Genomic DNA, 22374 nt, shown 5'->3' with positions numbered 1-22374 from the left:
AAAAGTGCTGAAATTCTGTGGAATATATCGCATCACTTTTCTGTTTTCTGTCACAATTTATGCTGATTTAAATCCTCTGGGACGACTGAGAAACACAAACACACACAGCTGCTCTCAAAGATTATTATTGTTCCTTCATTCTTTGAAGAAAAAGAAAAAGTAACAGCAACACAGTCACTGACGATAAAGCCCCCAAAAATATAGCTCTACAGCAGCTAAGACGCTAAATACTGTCGCTGGTTACGACGCTACGAAGGAAGACGGCAAAGTGTCCTTGACCAAGGTCGCTACTGTTGGCGGTAAAAAGGCAACGCATTGTCATCGCTCGCAGTAATAATAACAACTAGAATTATATTAGCAGAAGTTTAAGCGCTGATATAAAACGAGGAATGATATGAAAAGCAGGTAAAAAAAACAGACAATTCTAGTGAGAAAAGGCCACAAGGTTCACACACACACACACACAAGAAAAGTCCTACAGTAAAAACAAAGGCAACAAAAGTGCATTTAAATAGAAGAGAAAATATTTTTTACACTCATTACAGAATAGTTTACGGTTTATTTTTTCCTCATTCACTCATTTGGTCACTCGTTGTTGTTCTTGTCCTTAGGTCCACGTTGTTGTTGTTGTTTTCTTCTTCAAAAGGAGATAAAAACTTTATCTCTGCGCGTTATTTTTTAATGACGCGAAAACAAAATCAAGCCCTCGTCGTTCCTCGTCACCGGAAAATGTAACGTACGCGTCAGAACTAGCGGGAAATCAGACGTTAACGTAATTTAACAATAACAAAAACATGAACATTAAAAGCTGTGAATCTGAAATTAGGCCGCGTAAATTTACGTATTAAAAATTAAATACATTTCTATGTTTACAGATGATTTACTGTGAAACAAATACAACAAAAGTGCGATTAAGACTTTTTTTACATAAATAAGTAAGAAAGTCAGAGTTCCGACAACAAATGGAGCGTTTGTTTACAAATAAATGCTCCGCCCACTCTCAAAATGGTCGGGAAATTAGCTAAAAAAAACATGATGATGTCGCCAACAGCAGCTTTAACAAATTAAATACTGGCTCTTTTTTAAATAAAGTGTCAAACTTAAGAGTTTCTGTGATTTTTCTTTTCTTTGCTTCATTTGATTTGAAGAAATGAACAAAATCATTTATGGACCAAACAAGTGCTTGATTAATGGAGAAAATAGTCGTCAGAAACTAAAGAAAGACAAATGTCTGCTCATGAAAACATGAATGAAGTTTTCTCGCCCTATTTCTAAGAGAATTTTTAGATATGTTGAAGCTTCACAGTCAGATTTAAGAAAAACATCTTGTACTTGATTATTTTTCTTATTTTCTCTGCTTCTTAAATGTGAATATTTTCTGCTTTCTTTGCTCCATAAAACAAAGAACATTTTTGGTTTGATCAACACTTTCTGGACCAGATTAACTAACCAGTTACTAACGCAGTCCTAGTTAGAGAAAAGAAAAACATGTAGCATGAGTATTTATTGTGTTTGGACTGGTCTGTGGTCGTTACCCTGTACTCTCACTTTAGCCTGTACGTCAAACTAGACACACAGTTAAAGAACCATGACGCTAAACGCACAACAGCTAAAAATAGACCTAACATTAAAGATGTTGAGTGCTTTCATATTAAAATCTTTACTTTTTTAAAGGTTCTGCCGCAAATTTAAAAAAACACATTTGTCAACAAAAAAAACAAGTAAAAACAAGTAAAAACAAGTAAAAACTCTCCTGTGACCAAAAACAATCTCCTTCTGCTTTTGTAAAAATGTCCACAGACACAAACGCTCAATATATAAAACAACAACAACAACAATCATCGCGCTCATGTTGTGCAGATTGCACTCAATTCTGCAATTTTCTTTAAAAATACATTCAAAAATGTTTGTTTCTGTGTTTTAAATGAGGCCTAAAATCAAACACGTGGATGTAAAACAACTTTGTCGCAGAAAGTAAAGATTTTGCACGTTAAGAAGCATTTTTATGAGACGTCTCATGTCGTGTGTGTTCCTGTGCAAAAACAACGAGTTTAAAAAACCACAGACCGGAGCCTGTGTGTGTGTGTGTGTGTGTCAGTCTCTCAGCGTGTTGATGTGGGCACAGATCTTGAGGGCGGGGCCTAGCTTGATGTTCATAGTGGACATAAGATGCTCCTCCTTCAGCAGCAGCAGCGCCTGTCCGTCAATCTCCTGCGACAGGAACTGAGACGCCAGATCTTCACAGCCTGTGGGAGGAGCAAGAGGAGGAAGAGGAGGAGCTAAAGGTACTGACACGGTCTGCGCTGACTGAGTGAAAACAAAAAGCGGCTGCGAGTGAGGACTTAAATCACTGTTACACAGACTTTTCCAACTGGAAACTGAAGTCTGTAAACTACTCACTCTCCCACACCAAAGAGAGAAAATTAGTGATTTTAACTCACAGGGACACAGGAGCTGCTGGTCCTCTGCTGCCTCGTGTGGTCACTTTGTGTCACTGAGGTTAAACCGAATGAAGGGTTTCAAAGCCGAAATCACTAAAATAAGACATTAGAACTTAGCGATGGAGGCAGCAGTGGATCAACAACTCCTGTGTGAGTGATGTTAAAATTACAGATGTCCCGATCCGATATTGATATCGGATATCGGTTCTTCTTCTTCTTCTTTTCCTTTGGGCTGCTCCCTTCAGGGGTCACCACAGTGAATCAACCTCCTCCATCTCACCCTGTTCTCTGTATCCTCCTCTCTCACACCAACTAACTTCATGTCCTCTTTCACTACATCCATAAACCTTCTCTTGGGTCTTCCTCTAGACCTCCTGCCTGGCAGTTCCAACCCCAGCATCCTTCTACCAATATACTCACTATCCCTCCTCTGTACATGACCAAACCATCTCATTCTGGCCTCTCTGACCTTATCTCGAAAACATCTAACATGTGCTGTTCCTCTGATTGACTCATTCCTGATCCTATCCATCTTCGTCACTCCCAAAGAGAACCTCAACATCTTCATCTCTGCTACCTCCAGCTCTGCTTCCTGTCTTTTCCTCAGTGCCACTGTCTCTAGACCATACAGCATCACTGGTCTCACCATTGTCTTGTACATCTTTCCTTTCATTCTGGCTGATACTCTTTTATCACACATGACACTTTTCTCCACCCATTCCAACCACCTCGAACACGTTTCTTCACCTCTTTTCCACAATCTCCACTGCTCTGGACTGTTGACCCTAAATACTTCAAGTCCTCCACCTTCTTTATCTCCACTCCCTGTAGCCTCATGGTTCCACTTGGGTTCCTCTCATTCACACACATTCTCTCTTGCTGCGACTAACCTTCATTCCTCTCCTTTCTAGAGCATATCTCCACCTCTGGAGCTTTTCCTCCACCTGGTCTCTGCTCTCACCACAGATCACAATGTCATCTGCAAACATCATAGTCCATGGAGATTCCTGTCTAACCTCATCTGTCAGTCTGTCCATCACCACCGCAAACAAGAAGGGACTCAGAGCCGATAAATCAGATATAGATAGATCGTATAAAGGTCCGGTAATCAGTCTGCTTCTAAAATATACAGTATATGTATATATATATATATATATATATATATATATATATATATATATATATATATATATGTGTATATATATATATATATATATATATATATATATATATATACATATATATATATATATATACATATATATATATATACACATATATATATGTATATATATACATATATATATATATATGTGTATATATATATATATATGTATATATGTATATATATATATATATACATATATATATATATATATATATATACATATGTATATATATATATATACATATATGTATATATACATATATATATATATATAAGCGCTCCGGTACAACAGTCCATTCCGCTCCAGCTCTTCTATCCAGCAGCGCCCGTTGTGATCACGTGGGCTCTGTGTCTTGGATGCATGTAGATCACATGATCACAACAACAGTGTGTGTGTGCTACTGCTATTTCAGAGGTTAAACATTTTTCTTTAACCCCTGAAATCAGAGGCTATGAAGCCGCACAGCAATCACGAGCTACCCGTTAGCACCACACTAGCTCATCATGAGGCGAGCTGCTAAAACAACATTATTTCAACAGCCTCCGTTTGTTAATTATACCCCAAAAAGCAGCCACGCCACGAGCTTTGTGTGTTTTAAATGTGTCCTGAAGCTCCACACACGGAGCTAAGTACGTCTGCGGGGCCGGACCCCGGGCTCCGGGTTTACCTGCAGGACGATCACTCACCCTGTGTGGGTTGGGCTAATCCAAAATAGTGAAAACAAGGGGGGTGTTCTCTGAAGACACACTGTTACCTGTGAAACACTGGTGCTCTGAAAACACCCCCATGAGCACTTGGTACTTTCCTCCTGATGAAATTAACCATAGACTGTATGAAATGAACACAATATTCTCATGTTGAATTTATTATGTTAATAATAAATAGGTCAGTTTTTCTGTTTAAGTAATATCACTTGATCAAGTCTATTCTAACATTCCACACTACAAAATAAGTCATTAAAGTGTGTATGATTCGTGCTGATATCAGTATCGGCCAATAATCAAGGCTGGAATATCAGTATCGTATCAGAAGTGAAAAAGTTGTAGTGAAAATCACTGATTTTCTCTCTGGGCTTTGGTGTGGGAGTGGTGAGTGGTTTACACACTTCTGTGTAACAGTGAGATAAAGACCTTAAAGACGTCATAATTCTGATCAGATTGATGAAAACATTATTAATTCATCATTAATAATAAGTAACTTCAACATGTCACTTACCTTGCAGTGACGAGATAAACTGTGACACTTCCTGCACACTCCACTGGGCGGGGACAGAGAGCAGGCAGCCGGGAGGTGGACCCTCTGGAGGAGGAGGAGGAGGAGGCTGGTGGCAGGAGGCTGTGGAGGCCGGAGACAAGGACATGGGGTCGTCTTCATCGTCCTCTGGACTCGACTCCTCGTCTGAGTGACTGGACTCTGAGCGGCACTGAGAGGATGAGAGAGGACGAGAGAGAGGAAGAGTCATCAAAGCTTCATGACTGAGGAGGGGGAGGAGTCACTGTGGGGGAGGAGAACTTGAACAGAGTCACTGGTTTGTCAAATGTGCACTGCCCATGTTTGACCTTAAGGGGGCAGAGTTGTCACTGTGAGTGAAAATCTCTACAAATCAATAAATCATTGAGCATCTGACTCATATGTGACTGTGGATTAGAGCTGGGGTTCAAAGTCTGGGTCTCCACACGTGTCCACAGACTACATTTACCAGGTCATGACTCACCTTGACAGGTAGGGGGCGCCCTGCTATCTTAGCGCTGGCTATTTCAGAGCTGGTCCTGCGAGGGACTCTGCGCCGGGCGATTCCTCCCTCCTCGTCTGAGTTAGAGAGCTGACCGTGGCCCTGGTCCCCATCCAGACCCTGGCCGTGACCCTGGCCGTGACCCTGGCCGTGACCCTGCCGCATGCAGAAGTGCTGCCTGAAGCTGACGTTGTACCTGGGGAACCAATACATACTGTATCGTAGACAAAGAGTGACATATACTGTACTGAAGCCACACACACACGCACACACACGCACACAACGCTCGAACACAGGTTAAGAGTCTGAATAAACTAACCATGAGTGTATTTATTGATGTATTTATTGATTGATGTATTTATTGATTGTTTATACACGTGTGCCTGTGAAGGTTCTCCGTCGTCCAGGGGCCCGTTTCAGAAAGCAGGTTTAGTGAAAACTCTGAGTTAGTTAACCCTGAGATGAGTGAAACTGGTTTTTCGGTTTCACAAAGCCAGTTCAGCTTTACGCTGAGTCAGTTACCCCGGCAACATAATCTGTGAACCTAACCTGCTCGCTGGCAGGTTTTCTTCAACAAACCCTGACTTTCTCTCTGTGTCTCCTCCTCCTGCTGAGCCTGAAGCATCTGTCTCACGTCCTCATTCATATAGTCGATATTGTATCAGAGCATTCACCTGCCAAATTAATGAATTTATGTCTTTCAAAACATCGAAATCCGGGGCTTCCGGTTTGATGAGGTAGAGAGCAGACGTGCGAGCAGGGGGCTCCTGCCGAACTTTTCATTTACTTTCCAAGTCTACCAGTATAACAGTGTTTTTCCTTGGGCTAACTCGCGCATTACTTAGTTTTTATGTGGGAAAGTGTATTGCGACGTAATGAGCACCTCAAATTCTAATCCTCAACCGTCAGTAACAACTCGTGCAGCTAGCATTTCAGCCAAGCTAGCTAGCATGGCTGCCGCGCCGGAGCTTCCAGGCCCGGGAGGCGGAGGTGCCGGCAGCGGAGGCAACTCCGACCCAGTCCCTCTGATGGACCTTGAGGCTCTATTCTGCAAACAACGTGATAGCTTCAAAGCTAACATGGCTATCCTGATTCAACAATCAACTGAATCTCTGATGCAGTCAGTGGATTCACTAGGTCAACAGGTGACGTCATTTAACCACCGTCTCACTAATACTGAAGTTGTGGTGAGTGAAAACTTCGTGAAAATCACAGAGATGGAAGCTGTTGTTAAGACCTTGCAATCCCAAGCTACGGTGCTCCTGGAACACGTGAATGACCTCGAGAATCGGTCCAGGCGCTCTAACTTGCAGATTATCAATATACCTGAAAGAAGTGAGAAAGATCAGGACCCGACGAAGTTTGTTTCCAACCTGCTGATGGAGGTGACGGGGCCCGATGTTTTTAACAACCCTCCCGAGATAGAGAGAGCTCACCGTTCCCTCGGCCCCAGACCAGGTGATGCCGGCGCGGGGAAACCGAGAGCCCTCATCGTCAAATTCCTCCGCTTCCAAGAGAAAGAAACAGTCCTCCGATGGGCCAGACAACACAAGATGGATTACCGCGGCTCCGAGCTGAGAGTATATCCAGACATCAGTGCTGCTTTGGCTAAAAACCGGGCTGCATTCAACGCCATCAAACACTCTCTTTACCTGAAAGGAATAAAATTCCGCTTGCTGCAGCCTGCCTGTCTCCAGGTCTCGTTCCATAATGAGAACTTATACTTTGACTCTCCATAAAAAAACACAGGATTTCTACAACGAGCGCATTGCCACCATCGGTTAGTGGACTTATTGAGGACGCCGGCTATATCTGTTCCCAGTGCACAGTAATGTTGATTTGAGTGTAATACTGCCCTCATCTATAGCCATTTATGTTGCGCCTATAGCACATTGTAGACATATCTGCAGTTTTAGGAGCCCCTTCTGCTCAGTGAGTGTTTAGTTCACAGATTTATGTCACATGGAAGTAACAGAGTCTATGGAGTCCCACTGCTAGTTCTTGTTCTTAGGACATGCTTAGGGAGGTTTAGGTGTGTTTTTTTGTTCCCTGTTCTAGGGTTTTTTGTGTTGGGGTACTGGGGAGGTAGATCCTACAGATTTGCTTTTTTTTGTTTGTGCATTTGTAACATTACGTCCTTCTACAATTTTGTTTATGGTTAATACTACAAAAAAAGGGGTATCTTGTCTGAGATTTGTCTCTTGGAATGTTAAAGGGATCAATGGTCCAGTAAAAAGGGGTAGAGTATTTTCTCACTTAAAACATCTTAAAACAGATATTGCTTTTTTACAGGAGACGCATTTGATCGCTAAGGATCACCATAGGTTAAAGGCTTCATGGGTTGGCCAAAGTTTTCACTCCAACTTTTGTAGCAAAGCAAGGGGTACAGGGATTTTGATACATCAATAAATACAGTTTTACCCAACGAATGTTATAGCTGACCACCAAGGCCGATTTATTATAGTTTCAGGCTCTCTTATCAATATACCTGTTGTTCTTGTTAATCTCTACGCACCCAATTGGGATGATGAGGCATTTATTAGGAAAGTAACCTCACTTCTACCAGACTTAACTTCCCACCTCTTAATCCTAGGAGGCGACCTTAACTGTACAATAAACCCTTTGCTCGACAAATCCTGCCCACGGCGGGATTCCCCTTCTAAAGCTGCCAAAGAAATTTCATTGTTTATGGATCAAATAGGAGGTGTAGACCCATGGCACTTTCTTTATCCTGATAAAAAACAATTTTCCTTTTACTCTCAGGTCCATAAAACATTCTCAAGAATTGATTACTTTTACTTAGATAGTTATTTTCTTCCTGCGGTCGGTAACATAGAATATTCAACAATAGTGGTATCTGACCATGCTCCATTGCTACTCGACCTTTCGTTTACACTTTTACAAAACACACACCCTCCATGGAGGCTGAATGGTTCACTCCTAAACGATGTTGACTTTTGCCAAACAATCTCCAGAACAATTGATGATTTTCTTATTACCAACAAGTCTGATCTTATATCTCCATCTCTTCTGTGGGAGACATTAAAGGTGGTAGTCCGAGGAGAGATTATATGTTATTCTGCAAGACTAAATAAACTCAAAAAACAAAACCAGGAACAACTCATGGAAAGCATAAAATAATTGGACAGAAAATTATCAAAATCTCCATCCCCTGAATTAGACAAAGAGAGACAAATCCTCCAAATGGACTATAACTTATTGTCTACACAAGAAACTGAAAAATTACTCTTACGATCACGCGGATTTCTTTACGAACATGGTGAGAAGGCAGGACGCCATCTGGCTCTCCTAATAAAAAGCCAATCAGTATACCAGCAAATTAAACAGATTAAAACCCCTTCAGTTGAACTTACAGTAGTGCCTTCTGTCATAAATGAAACCTTTAAAACATTTTATTCTGAACTTTATACTTCACAATCCTCAACTGACAAAACAAAAATGATGAGCTTCCTGGATAACCTAAATTTCCCACCTATTTCTTCTACTCAGTATAGCGAAATGGATCGACCCTTAGAATTTCATGAAATAGCAAACTCAATTAAACTAATGCAAAGTGGCAAGGCCCCTGGCCCAGATGGTTACCCTATTGAGTTTTTTAAAAATTTTGCTGATAAATTAATCCCTCAATGACTCTCTGGACCGGGGTGCTCTGCCTCATACTCTCACCGAAGCATCAATAACCTTATTACTTAAGCCGGGTAAAGAAGATTCTGATTGTAATTCCTACCGTCCTATCTCCCATTTAAATGCTGATTACAAGATTTTAGCTAAAACACTGGCCTTACGTCTTGAATCAATTATGCCAAGTATCATTTCACAAACCGGGTTTATGAAAAACCGACACTCTTTCTCCAACGTCCATCGCCTCCTCGACCTTCTATTTTCTCCTGCGTCCGGGGACACACCAGGAGTGCTGGTCTCCCTGGATGCGGAGAAGGCGTTTGATAGGGTGGAGTGGAGTTATCTGTTAGAGGTCTTAAAGAGGTTCTGTATTGGGTCTAAGTTTATATCCTGGATCTCACTTTTATACTCTTCCCCTAAAGCGTCTGTAAGTACTAATGGAATGAAATCCCAATATTTCACACTTAACAGAGGAAACCACCAAGGGTGCCCTATGAGTCATTGTTGTTTGCTGTGGCAATCGAACCTTTATCTATAGCACTTAAATCGGCCAGTTTTAGTAAAGGAATTCACAGATGTGGTTTGGAACATATACTTTCCTTGTACACGGACGATTTGTTATTGTTTATTTCTGATCCAGTAACCACCATCCCTAAAATAATTGAATTGCTAAACAGTGTTGGAGCATTTTCCGGTTATAAATTGAACTTCTCAAAAAGCGAATGTTTTCCTGTGAATAGCTTAGCCCTTGGGGTCCCCCATGTGTATTTCCCATTTAAAGTGTCTAAAAGCAGCTTTAAATACTTAGGTGTTCATATCTGCCGTAGGATGTCAGATCTCTGTAAGTACAACTTTCTACCCCTAATCGAAAAGCTTAAATCAGATCTTGAAAGATGGTGTAATTTACTTTTAACTGTAGCAGGCAGGCTAAATTGCATCAAAATGAACGTGCTTCCACATTTCTTGTATCTTTTCCAATGCTTGCCGATCTTTTTACCAATTCCTTTTTTATGCGATAAACAAGCTAATTTCATCTTTTATATGGAAAGGCAAGACCGCTAGGATTAGGAGAGAGTTTTTACAAAGGCATAAGTCTGTTGGTGGTTTGTCACTCTCTGACCTAAGACTCTACTATTGGGCAGCTAACATTAGCAAAATGACTCTCTGGATTCGAGAAACTGAATTAATCTGGTGTAAACTAGAAGCTAAATCCTGCTCTACGTCACTCCTAGCTCTACTTGCATCAAAAGCGCCCCTTCAACCATCCCAATATACATGTAACCCAATTGTAGTTTCCACCCTTAAAATTTGGTTCCGTTTTAGATGTACTTTTGGACTCAAAGGATTGTCTAATCACAGCCCCATACATAACAATCATCACTTCCTCCCTCCCAGCATTGATAATGCCTTTTCCCAAGTCTCACCTATTCCTTTACTTCCAGGTTCGTAACTTTGTTAAATCGAATAGTACTTGTTTCCCCAATATTCCACCTAACTCAGTAATTAACTAAATTTTGGACATTCCCACAAATCAGAAAGGCCTTATCTCAAAGATGTGCACCTTAATATCCCATCTTAAAGATACGCCTCTTAATAAAATCAAGAAAGACTGGGAACAAGAACTTGGCAGGGTTATCGATGATGGTGTCTGGAACTCAGCATTAATTCGTGTAAATAACAGTACATCTTGCTCCAGGCTTAATTTAATACAATTTAAGGTTGTCCATCATATTTATTTTACTAATTCCAAACTTTGAAAAATGTATCCCAATGTCCCAGACACATGTAATAGGTGTCACTTGTCACCAGCGAACATGACCCACATGTTTTGGTCTTGTCCCGGTCTGCAAGCTTACTGGACAGATGTTTTTAAACATCTTGCAGAAGCGCTAAGTGTGAAATTGACGCCTTCTCCAGAATTGGCTATTTTTGGAGTTTTATCAGACCATCAAACAATTACGGAAAAAATTAAGGATAGTTTTGCCTTTGCTTCTTTATTAGCATGTAGAAGAATTTTGTTGGAGTGGAAGGCACCAGCTGCCCCCAAAGCTTCGCTGTGGCTTAAGGACCTTATTCTCTACTTAGATTTGGAGAAAATTAAATACAATCTGAGGGGGACACCTGGAAAATTTGATTCAGTTTGGGGGCTGCATGATTAATTACATAGCTAGTCTAAAGACTCTACAGGTCTAATGAATGATCTTAACCCTCTCTTAAAGTACCTGTGTAGGGGCTGGGGGTGGGAGGGTATAAGTGGTTGTTATTGTTGTTTATGGAAAAAAAAGAAAAAGTCCCTGTTTTTCATTGTATGTACTTTTACCTGTCAATTGAATAAAAACATTAATAAAAAAAAAAACAAACAAACATCGAAATCCCAATCAGATGTTACTCAGTGTGCGAACTATACGGCGGGTTCGAGGGCTCACGTATATGGGGGGGTGTTTGCGGGACGGACTCTTGTGCGTGCCTCAGAGCGACTTGAGGCGTACTTCCACCAGCTCTACTCACCTCGGCACGGCACGACGCGGTTTAGGTACATACTCAACTCAACACATCCATTATTACAAGCCTGTACGTCTACTTCCTCCACACACACATCAACTCTTAATCAAATCAATCAAAAAACAATATTTTGCCAATATTTTAGAGACGCCCCCAAAATCAGGGGAGCTCATGTGTCATTAAGCCCGTAGTTCACAGCAACACTGTGACTGTGTCAGATTGTGTTAGCGTGTGTTACTGTAGGCTCTTCATCACTGTAGACTCTCTCTGTACTGTAGACATTGTTGTGAAATGTTCCTGTCATAGATCACTGATCATGATGGAGATTATAGCTGATGTGAATATTTCTGATGCAGCTGGAAACACTTTAACTTCAGTGTAGTTTAGAAGTGACTTTTTGAATCTCACTGTAGACAAAATCTTAATGTTTGACACGTGGAAATATAGTCATGAAATAGTGTTGAGCAAAATGTTTTAATGTAAAATAGAGTCAAAAATAAAAGTGAGTCAGTGTTGGACTGTGCCCTCAATTATTTGTTTATTTGTATTTATTATTTATTTATTAAAGTCCGGTGCCGATCTGGGTTTGCAATGTGTCGCCGCTGTTTGACCTTGCTCTGCTAACAGGTTATGGGCCCAGAGTAACCCAGTGACAGTTTACCACCGGTGTACCGGTGATGATTAGTGTGCTGTAATCACCATGAGTGGACGAGCAGCAGATACGAGTTGTTTGACGGAGATGAGAAGAACTACGAGCTATGGGAGACCAAATTCTTGAGCCACCATCGTTTGGAAGGGTTAAAGGACACAATTCTAACAGAGCCCACCACTGAAGATGAGGGAAAGAACACTGAGGCCTACGCCGAGTTGATCCAGTTCATGGATGATAAGAGTTTGTCGCTGCGAGAGGCAGCCGATGACGGGAGAGAAGCTCTGAAGATTTTGAGAGACTATTATCAAGGTAAAGGAAAGCCACGTATCATAAGCCTCTATACAGAACTGACTTCACTTTAAAAGTCACAGAGCGAAAGTGTGTCTGAGTACGTGATCCGAGCACAGACTGCGATCACAGCATTAAGAAATGCCGGCGAGACATTAAGTGATGGACTATTAGTTGCTATGGTTCTGAAAGGTCTGCCTGAAGGCTACAAACCTTTTGTGATGTGCACTGTTGCAGCCACAGAAGATAACGTGATGCAGCTGCGCACACGGCAGCAAGAAGAGCGAGAAGCCAGTACACGCGACCGGGGAGCTGAGAGGATTTCAGCGGCGGATGTGGTGTGCTTTAGGTGTGGTCTGAAGGGACATTAAGGGGTCAACAAACAAACCTCCACATCGTGATGTGTGCACTCAGGGAACATTTTTTCAAACCAGAAACAGAGATCACGATGTGAGAGCTAGTTCACACAGATCTGGCGGGACCAATCCAACCTGAGTCTAAAGATGGGTACAGATATGCACGCAATTTACAGGAAAAGGTTACCAGACCTTACTCATTAAAAATGGGATCCGTCATGAAACATCAGCACCTTACTCCCCACACCAAAATGGAACTGCTGAGCGCAATTGGGTAAGAAACAGTGGGGGGTAGATAGGTGTATGCTATTAAAACTAATGTTGACAGATCTGATAAATACAAAGCCTGTTACGTTGCTAAGGGATACAGTCAAAAGTCTATTTGACTGTAGGTACAAGACCGGATTTGAGTTTTGTTGTGAGCAGTATTTTTCAAAAACCTACTGAACAACATTGTAGTACTGTCAAACATGAATTCAGATATCTGAAGGGCACAAGTAACAGGGGGTTGTGTTACAGAAATTGTGATGACAACCTGGGTACACAATAGAGATGTTCCGATACCATTTTTTCCCTCCCGATACCGATTCCGATACTTGTGCTGTGGGTATCGGCCGATACAGAGTACCGATACCGATACCAGTGTGTTATAAAAAAAAAACATATCATACTACGCCTGCATGACTGTGATATGATTATCATTGGTGGTAAGGTTTGGCTCAGGTTAACCCCTCTGTAAAACATGAACAAATACAGCAAATGGACACCATTTATTTTTTACCAGTGATGTTACTTTGTTTTTCAGCTTATACGTTTGTTTTGACTCTGGTGCAAAGCACTGGCAGAGCTTCATGTTTCCATGACGACTGACCGGGAAAGGCCATGCGTGACATCATTTTTACATGACTCCAGATTGTTAAAATGAGTCTCTGAACGCTATGATAGCCACAGTTTATCGTCCACCTGCACCTTATTCAGAGTTCCTATCAGAGTTCTATCTGAGTTGGTGCTTAAAACAGATCAAATCATAATTGTAGGGGATTTCAACATCCATGTAGATGTTGACCGTGATTGTCTTAGCTGCACATTTAACTCGCTGTTGGAATCAATAGGTTTTATTCAACACGTTAATAAACCAACTCATTGCCTTAATCACACCCTCGACCTTGTCTTAACTTATGGTATTGATATTGATAACTTAAACTTAAAAAAGACATTATATACAGTAGATTAGAAAGAAAATGGCGTTCCAGTAACCTAGAGGAACTTCATATAGCCTGGAAAGATGGTTTTGTAGCTTACAAAAACCTTGTTTACCCGTTGCCATGGTGAATCATAGTATCAGAGCTCCATTGATGATGGCTTTTTTCATTCCCAATGCACACGCTTAACTGAGTGAACATACTCAGACTTGATTGAACTAATGCTGATCAGCTGTTCTGAAACCCAAAACTCAAGAGTTTGACAGCTCAGAGTGAACCTAGAGTTAAGGTTTTAACTCAGAGTTTGTCGAACCTGCTTTCTGAAACAGGCCCCTGGTGGAATAGCTGAGATGTTTGTAAATAAACAGAACATGAATGGAGAACAAACTTCAGAATTCAACCATCACCTCGTCTCATCAGCAAATCTCTGACTCACTTTTTAAAACTCTTTGAACCAGTACAAGATTATTTAAGTTCATTTTTGTCATTTTTTTTTATGTCTTCTACATTATTTGACTGTTTTTCAGTTCTGTGGTATGAGTCTATATTATATTTGTCTTTGTTTCAGCTGCTGTTGTTTTCAAAGTGCTTTATAAATAAAGTTGGACAATGTAGCAACTCGTTTTCAAGTGTATAGTGAGGTTTCAGTTCTGAGATTACACACAGATTAAACCATAGGAATGTTTTTGGGATTTTCAGAAAAGGTTTTAGGTTTTAATTTAGGCTCCGCCTCCTTCACAGAGACATGCTGGAGTCCCTCGTGTCTCCCTCCAATGATGGTGATGTTTGTGTTGTACTGAGGTACGGTTCTTTTCTTACCTCTTAGCACAGGACATGGAGCAGAACCTCTTGGTTCCTCTGAACTGAGCAGCAGGAGCAAAGTTTTTACAGTACTCACACTTCAGCACTGAGGACACACACACACACACACACACACACACACACACTGTCAGAAACCATGTGACTCACATGTGAACACAGCTGTGTGTGTGTGTAAACGGTTACCTGTTGCCGTGGTAACCGTCTCTGTCTGGCTGTCGTTAGTCAAATCCTCGCCGCTCGAGTCTTTGACTGAACCACAAACCTGAGACCAGAAATAAAAAAAGATTCTCAGTGAAGAATTTGTTTGAACGACGTTTTTACGACGTTCATTTACTCACCGGAAAAGGCTCCGCCCCTTCCTGTATGACAAAGCCCTCGATGAGGTGAGTGAGCACGTGAGGCTTCACCACAGCCTGAGGGGGAGGAGCTCTGTCTGTCTGAACGCCGCCCCCGCGCGACACAGAGAGGACTGAGGAGGGAGGAGCCAGAGGCGGAGCAACAGAGCCTGATGAAGAGGAGGAGAGTGTACGTTCATGAACACGACTTTATCAACTTCAGAGAGTCTCTGTTTACACGTGTTTGTTGTCGTTACCTGCTTTGACGGGATTGGTCGGGAGCACAGAGGCGTGGTCTCTGACGGGCTGGATCCGCGGAGGGGAGGGGCCATCTTCATCGTTGGCCGAGTTAGAATCCGATTTTCTTTTTAACGAACCGCTGACGTGTTTCACCTGAAGAGATTACCAGGAGAAAAATCTAAAATAATCTGTAAAAACCCGCCTCTCTGGGATTTCACGATGTTGCGATCGCAACAATTAACGCAAACTAAACCATTGGTTTAATTACATTAAAACACATTCTCTGAATTTCCAGCTTCTTAAATCTGAATGTTTTTGTAAATATTCTATAGTTTAATTTTAACTCACATTTTTGGAAATTAATCGCAAGAAATGTCGTAAAAACATCACAACATGTATCTCTGAAATTATCAGGCCTTTTTTTGGTTGTAAAACAATCAGAAAAACAGTGCGTGTGACGTTTATCTCACGCTACAGATTTACGTTTATGCGTCACTGGAATTAAAGAGTTAAAACTGCAATCTATTTAGTGAACTTCCTGTCCGTTGCTGGTGTTAGCATCGCCCCTCCCTCCTGATTACATCGCTTGTAAACACACTTGTTGGGGGGGGGGCAAGTCATTTAGTCACCAACAAACATCACAGACAGAAAGCCCTGCCTCTTTTTGGAGTTCTGGCCCCTGATTGGATAAAAGTGCTTTGACATAAGATTTACTGCCAGAGCGTCATGTGACACAATTTATATTCGTAACTTATTCTTGGAAATATTTGTTTTTAATAATGTGTTGAATGTTTGAGTAAATGTAATAGTTATATTTTTTCATGAGTTAGTTATATTAGTTACATTATCAGGAACTTCACCACTAAACTAAACTAACTTAGTGAAAGTAACTGAATGTTGATCAGCTGACCTGCGGTGTCTGACTTCCTGTCGAATCTCCGTTCGCGGTGACTCCGCCCACCACTCCTCTCTGCTCTTCTGTCGTCAGTGCGAGGGAAAGGGAGGAGCGAGACAGCGAGGAGGGCGGGGAAGATACATCAGCGGGCTGGGCGGAGGCGGAGCTTGAAGCTAGCGTGCCGCTCTGACTCTGTGCTGCGCTCTGATTGGCCTGAGGATGAACCTGAGAGACCTGAGCCAGCGGCGGCGCCTCCTGCGGCGACTGCAGTGCTTTGAGCCCGACGCCTCCTCGGCCCATGACTCCGCCCTCCCTGGAGGCGATGGATGCCACCATGGTGAGGAGGCTGGACGAGCTGTTGAGGGCGGCGGCTCCGTCCTGGCTGCAGCTTCCCCGCGCCAACGCCTGGGCGTTCCCCAGCGTGCTCTGCCTCGCGCCCACAATCTGGACGGGGATGTGCGGCGCCTGCGGGGGCTGGGCGGAGCCAGCGGACGGCGGCGGCGCGGGGAGGATGGGCGGAGGGTTCCGTGACGGCAGCTGCAGTGGGAGACGCAGCCCCTGCAGAGTTTTGGGCTGGATTGGAATCGGACCGCCGCCTGGTTTGTCGGCGGCGCCGAGCGATGTTTTCTGCAGCGGCTGAACCACCAGCGTCTGAGCGCCCACCGCCGGCTTAATTGGGTAACCGTGAGGCTGAGACCCGGCACTGGACGTGAGGACCAGGGTGTGCGCCGCTGTGGGGGTGGAGCCTCCCGTGGCAAGGGTGCGAGTTCCGTGAAGCAGGAGCTGAGAGAGAGGGATGGAGGAGGAGGAGGAGGAGGAGGAGAAGGAGGAGGCGTGAGCTTTCAGGTTCGTGGGCTGAGGATACGTAGGGATTTTGATGTGCGGGGTCTGCGGCGGGGGTGGGGTCAGTTTACTGTGCGACTGTGTGTTTGACTGGTGGGAGGGCGGAGTCAGAGAGTAGGCTGAAAAAAAGACAAGAGTCGAAAATGAATAATAATTTAAATATAACACATTCACTCACATTAAAACTCACGTATGTAAGTCTGGAAACATCAGGCTACACAAAATGAAACCGATACATCCCGCCCCCTTTGGCCAAAGCTCCGCCCCCAGAACACAGGGAGTCATGTTTTTTTAATACAATTAATACACGTTTTTATTGTGTTTTTGTGAGATTTTTGTAACTTTTCAAATAATTTAAATGTTATGAACATATTTTTTGATGAGTTTATCATTATTATTATTATTATTATTATTATTAATAATAATAATAATAATATCCCACAGGTGACCAGGTGTAGTGGTTAGCACTCTCGTCTTGCAGCGAGAAGACCCGAGTTCGAGCCCCGGTTGGAACAAGGGCATGTTCTCCCCGTGTGTGAGTGGGTTCTCTCCGGGTTCTCCGGCTTCCTCCCACAGTCCAAAAACATGCAATGTCTCTATCTGTGTGTGTGTGGCCCTGCGATGGACCGGCGAACTGTCCAGGGTGTACCCCGCCTATCGCCCGATGTAGCTGAGATTGGCACAGCACCCCCCGCGACCCTCTGGTGGAGGATAAAGCGGTTAGATGATGACTGACTGATAACATTTTATACGAATGAGTATTGTTGCTTCTTATGTTTTTAAACACGTTTTTGTTTGTATTCTGTTATTGAACATGTTTTTTTTCTTATATTGATGCAAGAATCTTTCTAAATTATTTAATGTGAGACAAATGTATTTTGTGTTTTTGTGTGAACACACAATGAAGATGAAGAAGAAGAAGAAGAATAAAGAGAATCAGCTGACGTAGTTACCTGAGTCACTCCTGTCTGGAGCTTCAGTCTTTACTCCCACCCCTTTCAGACAGGCCACGCCCCTCATTGCTAAATTCTGCACCTGCAGAGAAAAAAAACGACGAGTCAGAGCTTCACTCAGCACAGAGTCCACACGTCCACAAAAACACACACACACCTGCTCATTGTCTGAGTGACAGCTGATGGAGGAGGAAGTGGGCGGAGTCACCTCTGGCTGCTGTTGCTGAGCCTGTGGCTGCTGCTGCGTGACGGTCGCCACGGCAGCGGTCGCCGTGTTGCCGGGCATGAAGATGAGCTGAGAGGAGATGGGAGCGCGGAGCGAGCGGTTCACCTGCAGAGTGACAGAGACGTCTGTGTTACAGCGCCACACACAGGCCTGGCATACACACTACACTGTGTTACAGCGCCACACACAGGCCTGGCATACACACACAGAGACACAGAGAAAAAGATGTTTCCGTGTGGACCTGAACATAAACATAAACATAAACCTGGACACAAAATAAACCTGGACATAAACCTAAACCTGAACCTGGACCTGAACTTGAACCTGGACATAAACCTGAACCTGAGCAGACTCTGATGTCGGCAGGTGTGATTTCACAGGTGTGAAACATCCCTCACCCTCAGGTACATCTGTCCCTGTCCTGCTGCAGTCCCACTCAGAAGCACCGACTGGCTGATGGTGGACGTCGCAGAGGCGACCGTTGGACGACTGCTGGGGGCGGAGCCTGATCCTGCGGTTACACTCGTCTGAATATAAAAAAATATGGATTATTGATATCAGTGTTTACTAAACGAGCAAATGGACAAATGAACTGAGGATGGACGGACGTACAGACGCCGTGCTGGTCGTCTGAGACGAACTGCTACTGCTGGACGGACTGGACTGACGACTGGCTGCCAGCGTCGCCTGAGAGGAGGAGGAAACAGGTAGGACGGACAGATAGAAGGTAAGAGGTTAGGAGATTAGGACAGGAGAGAGAAGTGGAAGATTCTCTGTGTCTCTGTATCATGACTCAGCAGAAAGTTCACCTGTTGAACAGCAGCCAGATTCTGCAGCTGAGCGTTGTTTATCTGCTGCTGCAGCATCAGCTGCTGGAAGTACTGAGCGGCGTTAGGCTGACGCTGCAGCGCCTGCAGAGCCTGAGAGAGCAGGAGAGGAGGAGCAGGAGGAGAGAGGAGAGAGGAGGAGAGTAGAGTGATTTAGTTACTAACTAACTCTGTTTACAGCTTTGTTTACAGCTGCACAAAACATCACCAGTTTACTGATGAAAATATGAAAATAAAATGCAAATAATCATTTCTGCATTATTTAAAATACACACACACACACACGTGTACCTGCACCGCCTGTCTTTCATACAGAGACATGGAGTTCATGGGTGAAGGGCGGGACGTGCTCCCAGACGCTGTGCTCCCATTGGTGGAGGCTGTCTGCTGGTTCTGTTCTCCATCTGTCTCCATGACTGCTGAGGAGGAGGGCAGGAGGAGGAGGAGGAGGACAGGAGGACAGGAGTAGAGGGGGGGAGGAGGAGAGAAAGTGCGAGTGAAACACTGATGAAAAATGATCACACATCTAAGTTACCAAGACCAATAATTAACAAGACAATCAGAGCTGCAGACTTCACTCAATTTACACAACAAGCCTCTGCCGGCCTCTGCTGGTCATGTTGGTAAGTGCAGAAACACAAACAAACACACACACACACACACACAAACAAACACACACAGCCACTGAAAACAATGGGATGAGCAGATTTAATCATCAGTATTGATATTTGATATCGACCTAAAGGAGAGGATCAGGTGTCAGAGAAAAAAAACCTTAATTTTAACATTTTAAGAAACACAAATAAAAATTGTTATACTTTATGGTTAAAGATTTTTCTATGGCTGATAACATATAATACATATATACATTGTTTACACTGAAGAACAATATATCGGTAATCAATTAGTGATATCGGTGTTTGAGGTTGTGACATCGGTCGTCAATAATCGATTAAAACCTATTTTTAATGGATTAATTGTTAACACTGTATTTATATTTAATATTTTGTATTATGATGTGTTTTTATCACATTAGCCTCAAACAAAAACTGTAACTTGTGCAGAGACTGTGTTTTTACTCCTCGTGAATCTTTATTTAAACACATTTATTCATTAATGTTAGAACACATGTATATTATATACGCTCAGTCTGTCTGTCTGTCACAGATGCTAACGTTAGCTCCCTCCCTCCTCCTCTCCTCCATGTTCCACCGCTAGCCTCCCGCTGCTAACCTCCTCCTCCTCCTCCTCCTCCTCCGCCGCCTCCTGCTCCTCGGTACCGGAGTTCTGGCTCGGTTCTCCCCGCGGTGGCTGCTCTAGCTCCGGGCTACCGCGTGGACGAAGCCTCGCAGCACGTGTTTATTGTGTTAATTTCTCCTCTTCTCCTCTTCTCCTTCTTCTCCTTCTTCTCCTCCTCTGCAGCAGCAGCAGTGTTGTTGATGATGATGGTGATGCGTTCACGGACTCCAGCATAAATCTGCTGCTGGAGGGAAACGCCTCCTCCTCTAGGTTTTTCTGTTTCTGTCGTTTCCGGCGCAATGTGATGACGTAGGCAAAGGTGGGGGGTTAATGGGGGAGGGGCAGTTGGAAAAGGTGGGGGGTCACTCTTTCTATTGTCACTGGTTCATTTGATCCTGGACTGAGCTGGTAGCAAAACAAACACACCTTCTCCTTAACTAATTACAATTCTATTCTACATTTTTAACCTACATTTCCCACAATGCAATGGATTACAACTTTAAGATAAAAACAGATTGTATGTAAAAAACAAACAAAAAAACAACAACTTTGTCCTGATTAAAAAAAACATTTGTTTATTTAGATATTAGTAAGAATTAATTAACATAAATAACAGAAATATTACCAGTGACCAAACTGAATCGTTGAAACACTGCTATATGGTTCATCATCAATTATTAAAGTAACTAAACTAGATTAAAATTGTTGTAATATTTACTATTATTTATTGCTGAACAGAATTAATTAATTCAACATTTTTGTCTTTTTCAAATTTAATTTAATTGAATTCAATGTTATTTGTATAGCGCCAAATCATAACATACATTATCTCAGGTCTGTACATAGACAACATGAAGGAGAGCAGAGAAACACAGAGAAACTAGGCATCAGTGGAGAGAAAAAACTCCCTCTTAACAGAAGAAGAAATCTCTGACAGAACCAGGCTCAGAGATGTGCGGTCATCTGCCTCGACCGGTTGGGGTGAAAGGAAAAATGGGGGACAGAAAGGGGGGAGAGAAAGGACAAGAGGGAGATGAGGTAGAGACAGAAGAGAGAGAGAGACCAGGAGCAGATACACAACAACTGTATCAAGTTACAAGTTTATACAGTTACTGATATCGACTTTTTAATTATAGCACAATAATAATGGTGACGATAAGCGTAGCCTCGAAAACTGGATCTTGATCCTGCAACCTGCAAGATGAGAATACAGAGAGAGAGAGAGAGAGAGAGAGAGAGAGGAAGGAAGGACACAAACTAGGGAGAGAAAGAGACAAGGTTAATGACATATAAAAAGTCATAATCAAATCCTGAGTGTGAGAGAGTGAATGTGCGTGTACCACAGGAAAATCCCCCAGCAGTTTAGTTCTATAGCAGCATAACTAAGAGCTGGTCCAGGTTTCCCTGAACCAGCTCTAACTATAAGCTTAATCAAAAAGGAAAGTTTAACTTTAAATACAGAGCATCCTGTAAAGACAGAATGTTTCTAATTTTCATAATGTTCCGCAGGTGGAAGAAGGCTATTCTACTCAATTCCATTGTAAGTCGCTTTGGATAAAAGCGTCTGCTAAATGACATGTAATGTAATGTAATGTAATTCTGGAAATGAGTTTTCTGTGTGAATCAAATGACATTTCCTGGTCAAAAGTAACTCCAAGGTTCCACACAGTGGAACTGGAAGCCAGGGTGATGTCATCTAAAGTGACAATGTGATCAGAAAGTTTTTCTCTGAGGTGTTTAGGGCCGAGTATAAAAGTTTAAAAGTAGAAAGTTACAGGTCATCCAGGACTTAATGTCTCTGAGACATTCCTGGAGTTGAACAACCTGATTTATTTCATCCGGCCTCATTGATAAATATAGCTGTGTGTCATCTGCATAACAATGAAAGTGTATGTTATGTAAAAAGTATAGGCCCAAGCACTGAGCCTTGTGGAACTCCACAATTAACTGTTGTTTGTAGTGAGGCTTTATCATTAACATGAACAAACTGGAATCTATCAGATAAGTATG

At 42.6% G+C, this 22374-nt stretch overlaps 1 protein-coding gene across 3 annotated transcripts; it reads right to left on the bottom strand.

Moving 5' to 3' along the window:
• Nucleotides 1-1360: 1360 nt before the first annotated feature.
• On the bottom strand, nucleotides 1361-20488 carry LOC122786650 (polyhomeotic-like protein 1). Of its 3 annotated transcripts, none has more exons than XM_044053099.1 (15): nucleotides 20359-20488; nucleotides 19417-19544; nucleotides 19108-19218; nucleotides 18911-18985; nucleotides 18697-18825; nucleotides 18230-18403; nucleotides 18073-18154; nucleotides 16292-17238; nucleotides 15399-15534; nucleotides 15145-15311; nucleotides 14990-15068; nucleotides 14804-14891; nucleotides 5325-5556; nucleotides 4826-5033; nucleotides 1361-2246 (listed from the first exon to the last, which is right to left on the bottom strand). In XM_044053099.1, the coding sequence occupies exons 2-15, from the start codon at nucleotides 19537-19539 to the stop codon at nucleotides 2095-2097; spliced, it is 2703 nt and encodes a 900-aa protein (XP_043909034.1). In that variant the 5' UTR covers nucleotides 19540-19544; nucleotides 20359-20488; the 3' UTR covers nucleotides 1361-2094. The 3 variants fall into 3 exon arrangements, with proteins under 3 accessions (XP_043909034.1, XP_043909037.1, XP_043909035.1); XM_044053102.1 differs by having other exon boundaries at nucleotides 5325-5538; XM_044053100.1 differs by having other exon boundaries at nucleotides 19417-19541.
• Nucleotides 20489-22374: the final 1886 nt, after the last annotated feature.

Source organism: Solea senegalensis, linkage group LG20 (assembly GCF_019176455.1).
Source record: "Solea senegalensis isolate Sse05_10M linkage group LG20, IFAPA_SoseM_1, whole genome shotgun sequence".
In the NCBI taxonomy this organism is placed as follows: Eukaryota; Metazoa; Chordata; class Actinopteri; order Pleuronectiformes; family Soleidae; genus Solea; species Solea senegalensis.
The sequence above is the reverse complement of the archived record's forward strand: the minus strand, read 5'-3'. Positions and strand labels throughout refer to the sequence as shown.

Excerpts from the sequence above, each read along its gene's own strand:
- LOC122786650 (XM_044053099.1), bottom strand. The coding sequence starts at position 19,539 with ATGGAGACAGATGGAGAACAGAACCAGCAGACAGCCTCCACCAATGGG. Across the intron at positions 15,069-15,144 it reads AAGGGGCGGAGCCTTTTCCG|GTTTGTGGTTCAGTCAAAGA; the intron begins GTGAGTAAATGA and ends TTCTGGTCTCAG. Across the intron at positions 5,557-14,803 it reads TCCATGTCCTGTGCTAAGAG|TATGTATTGGTTCCCCAGGT; the intron begins GTAAGAAAAGAA and ends TCTACGATACAG.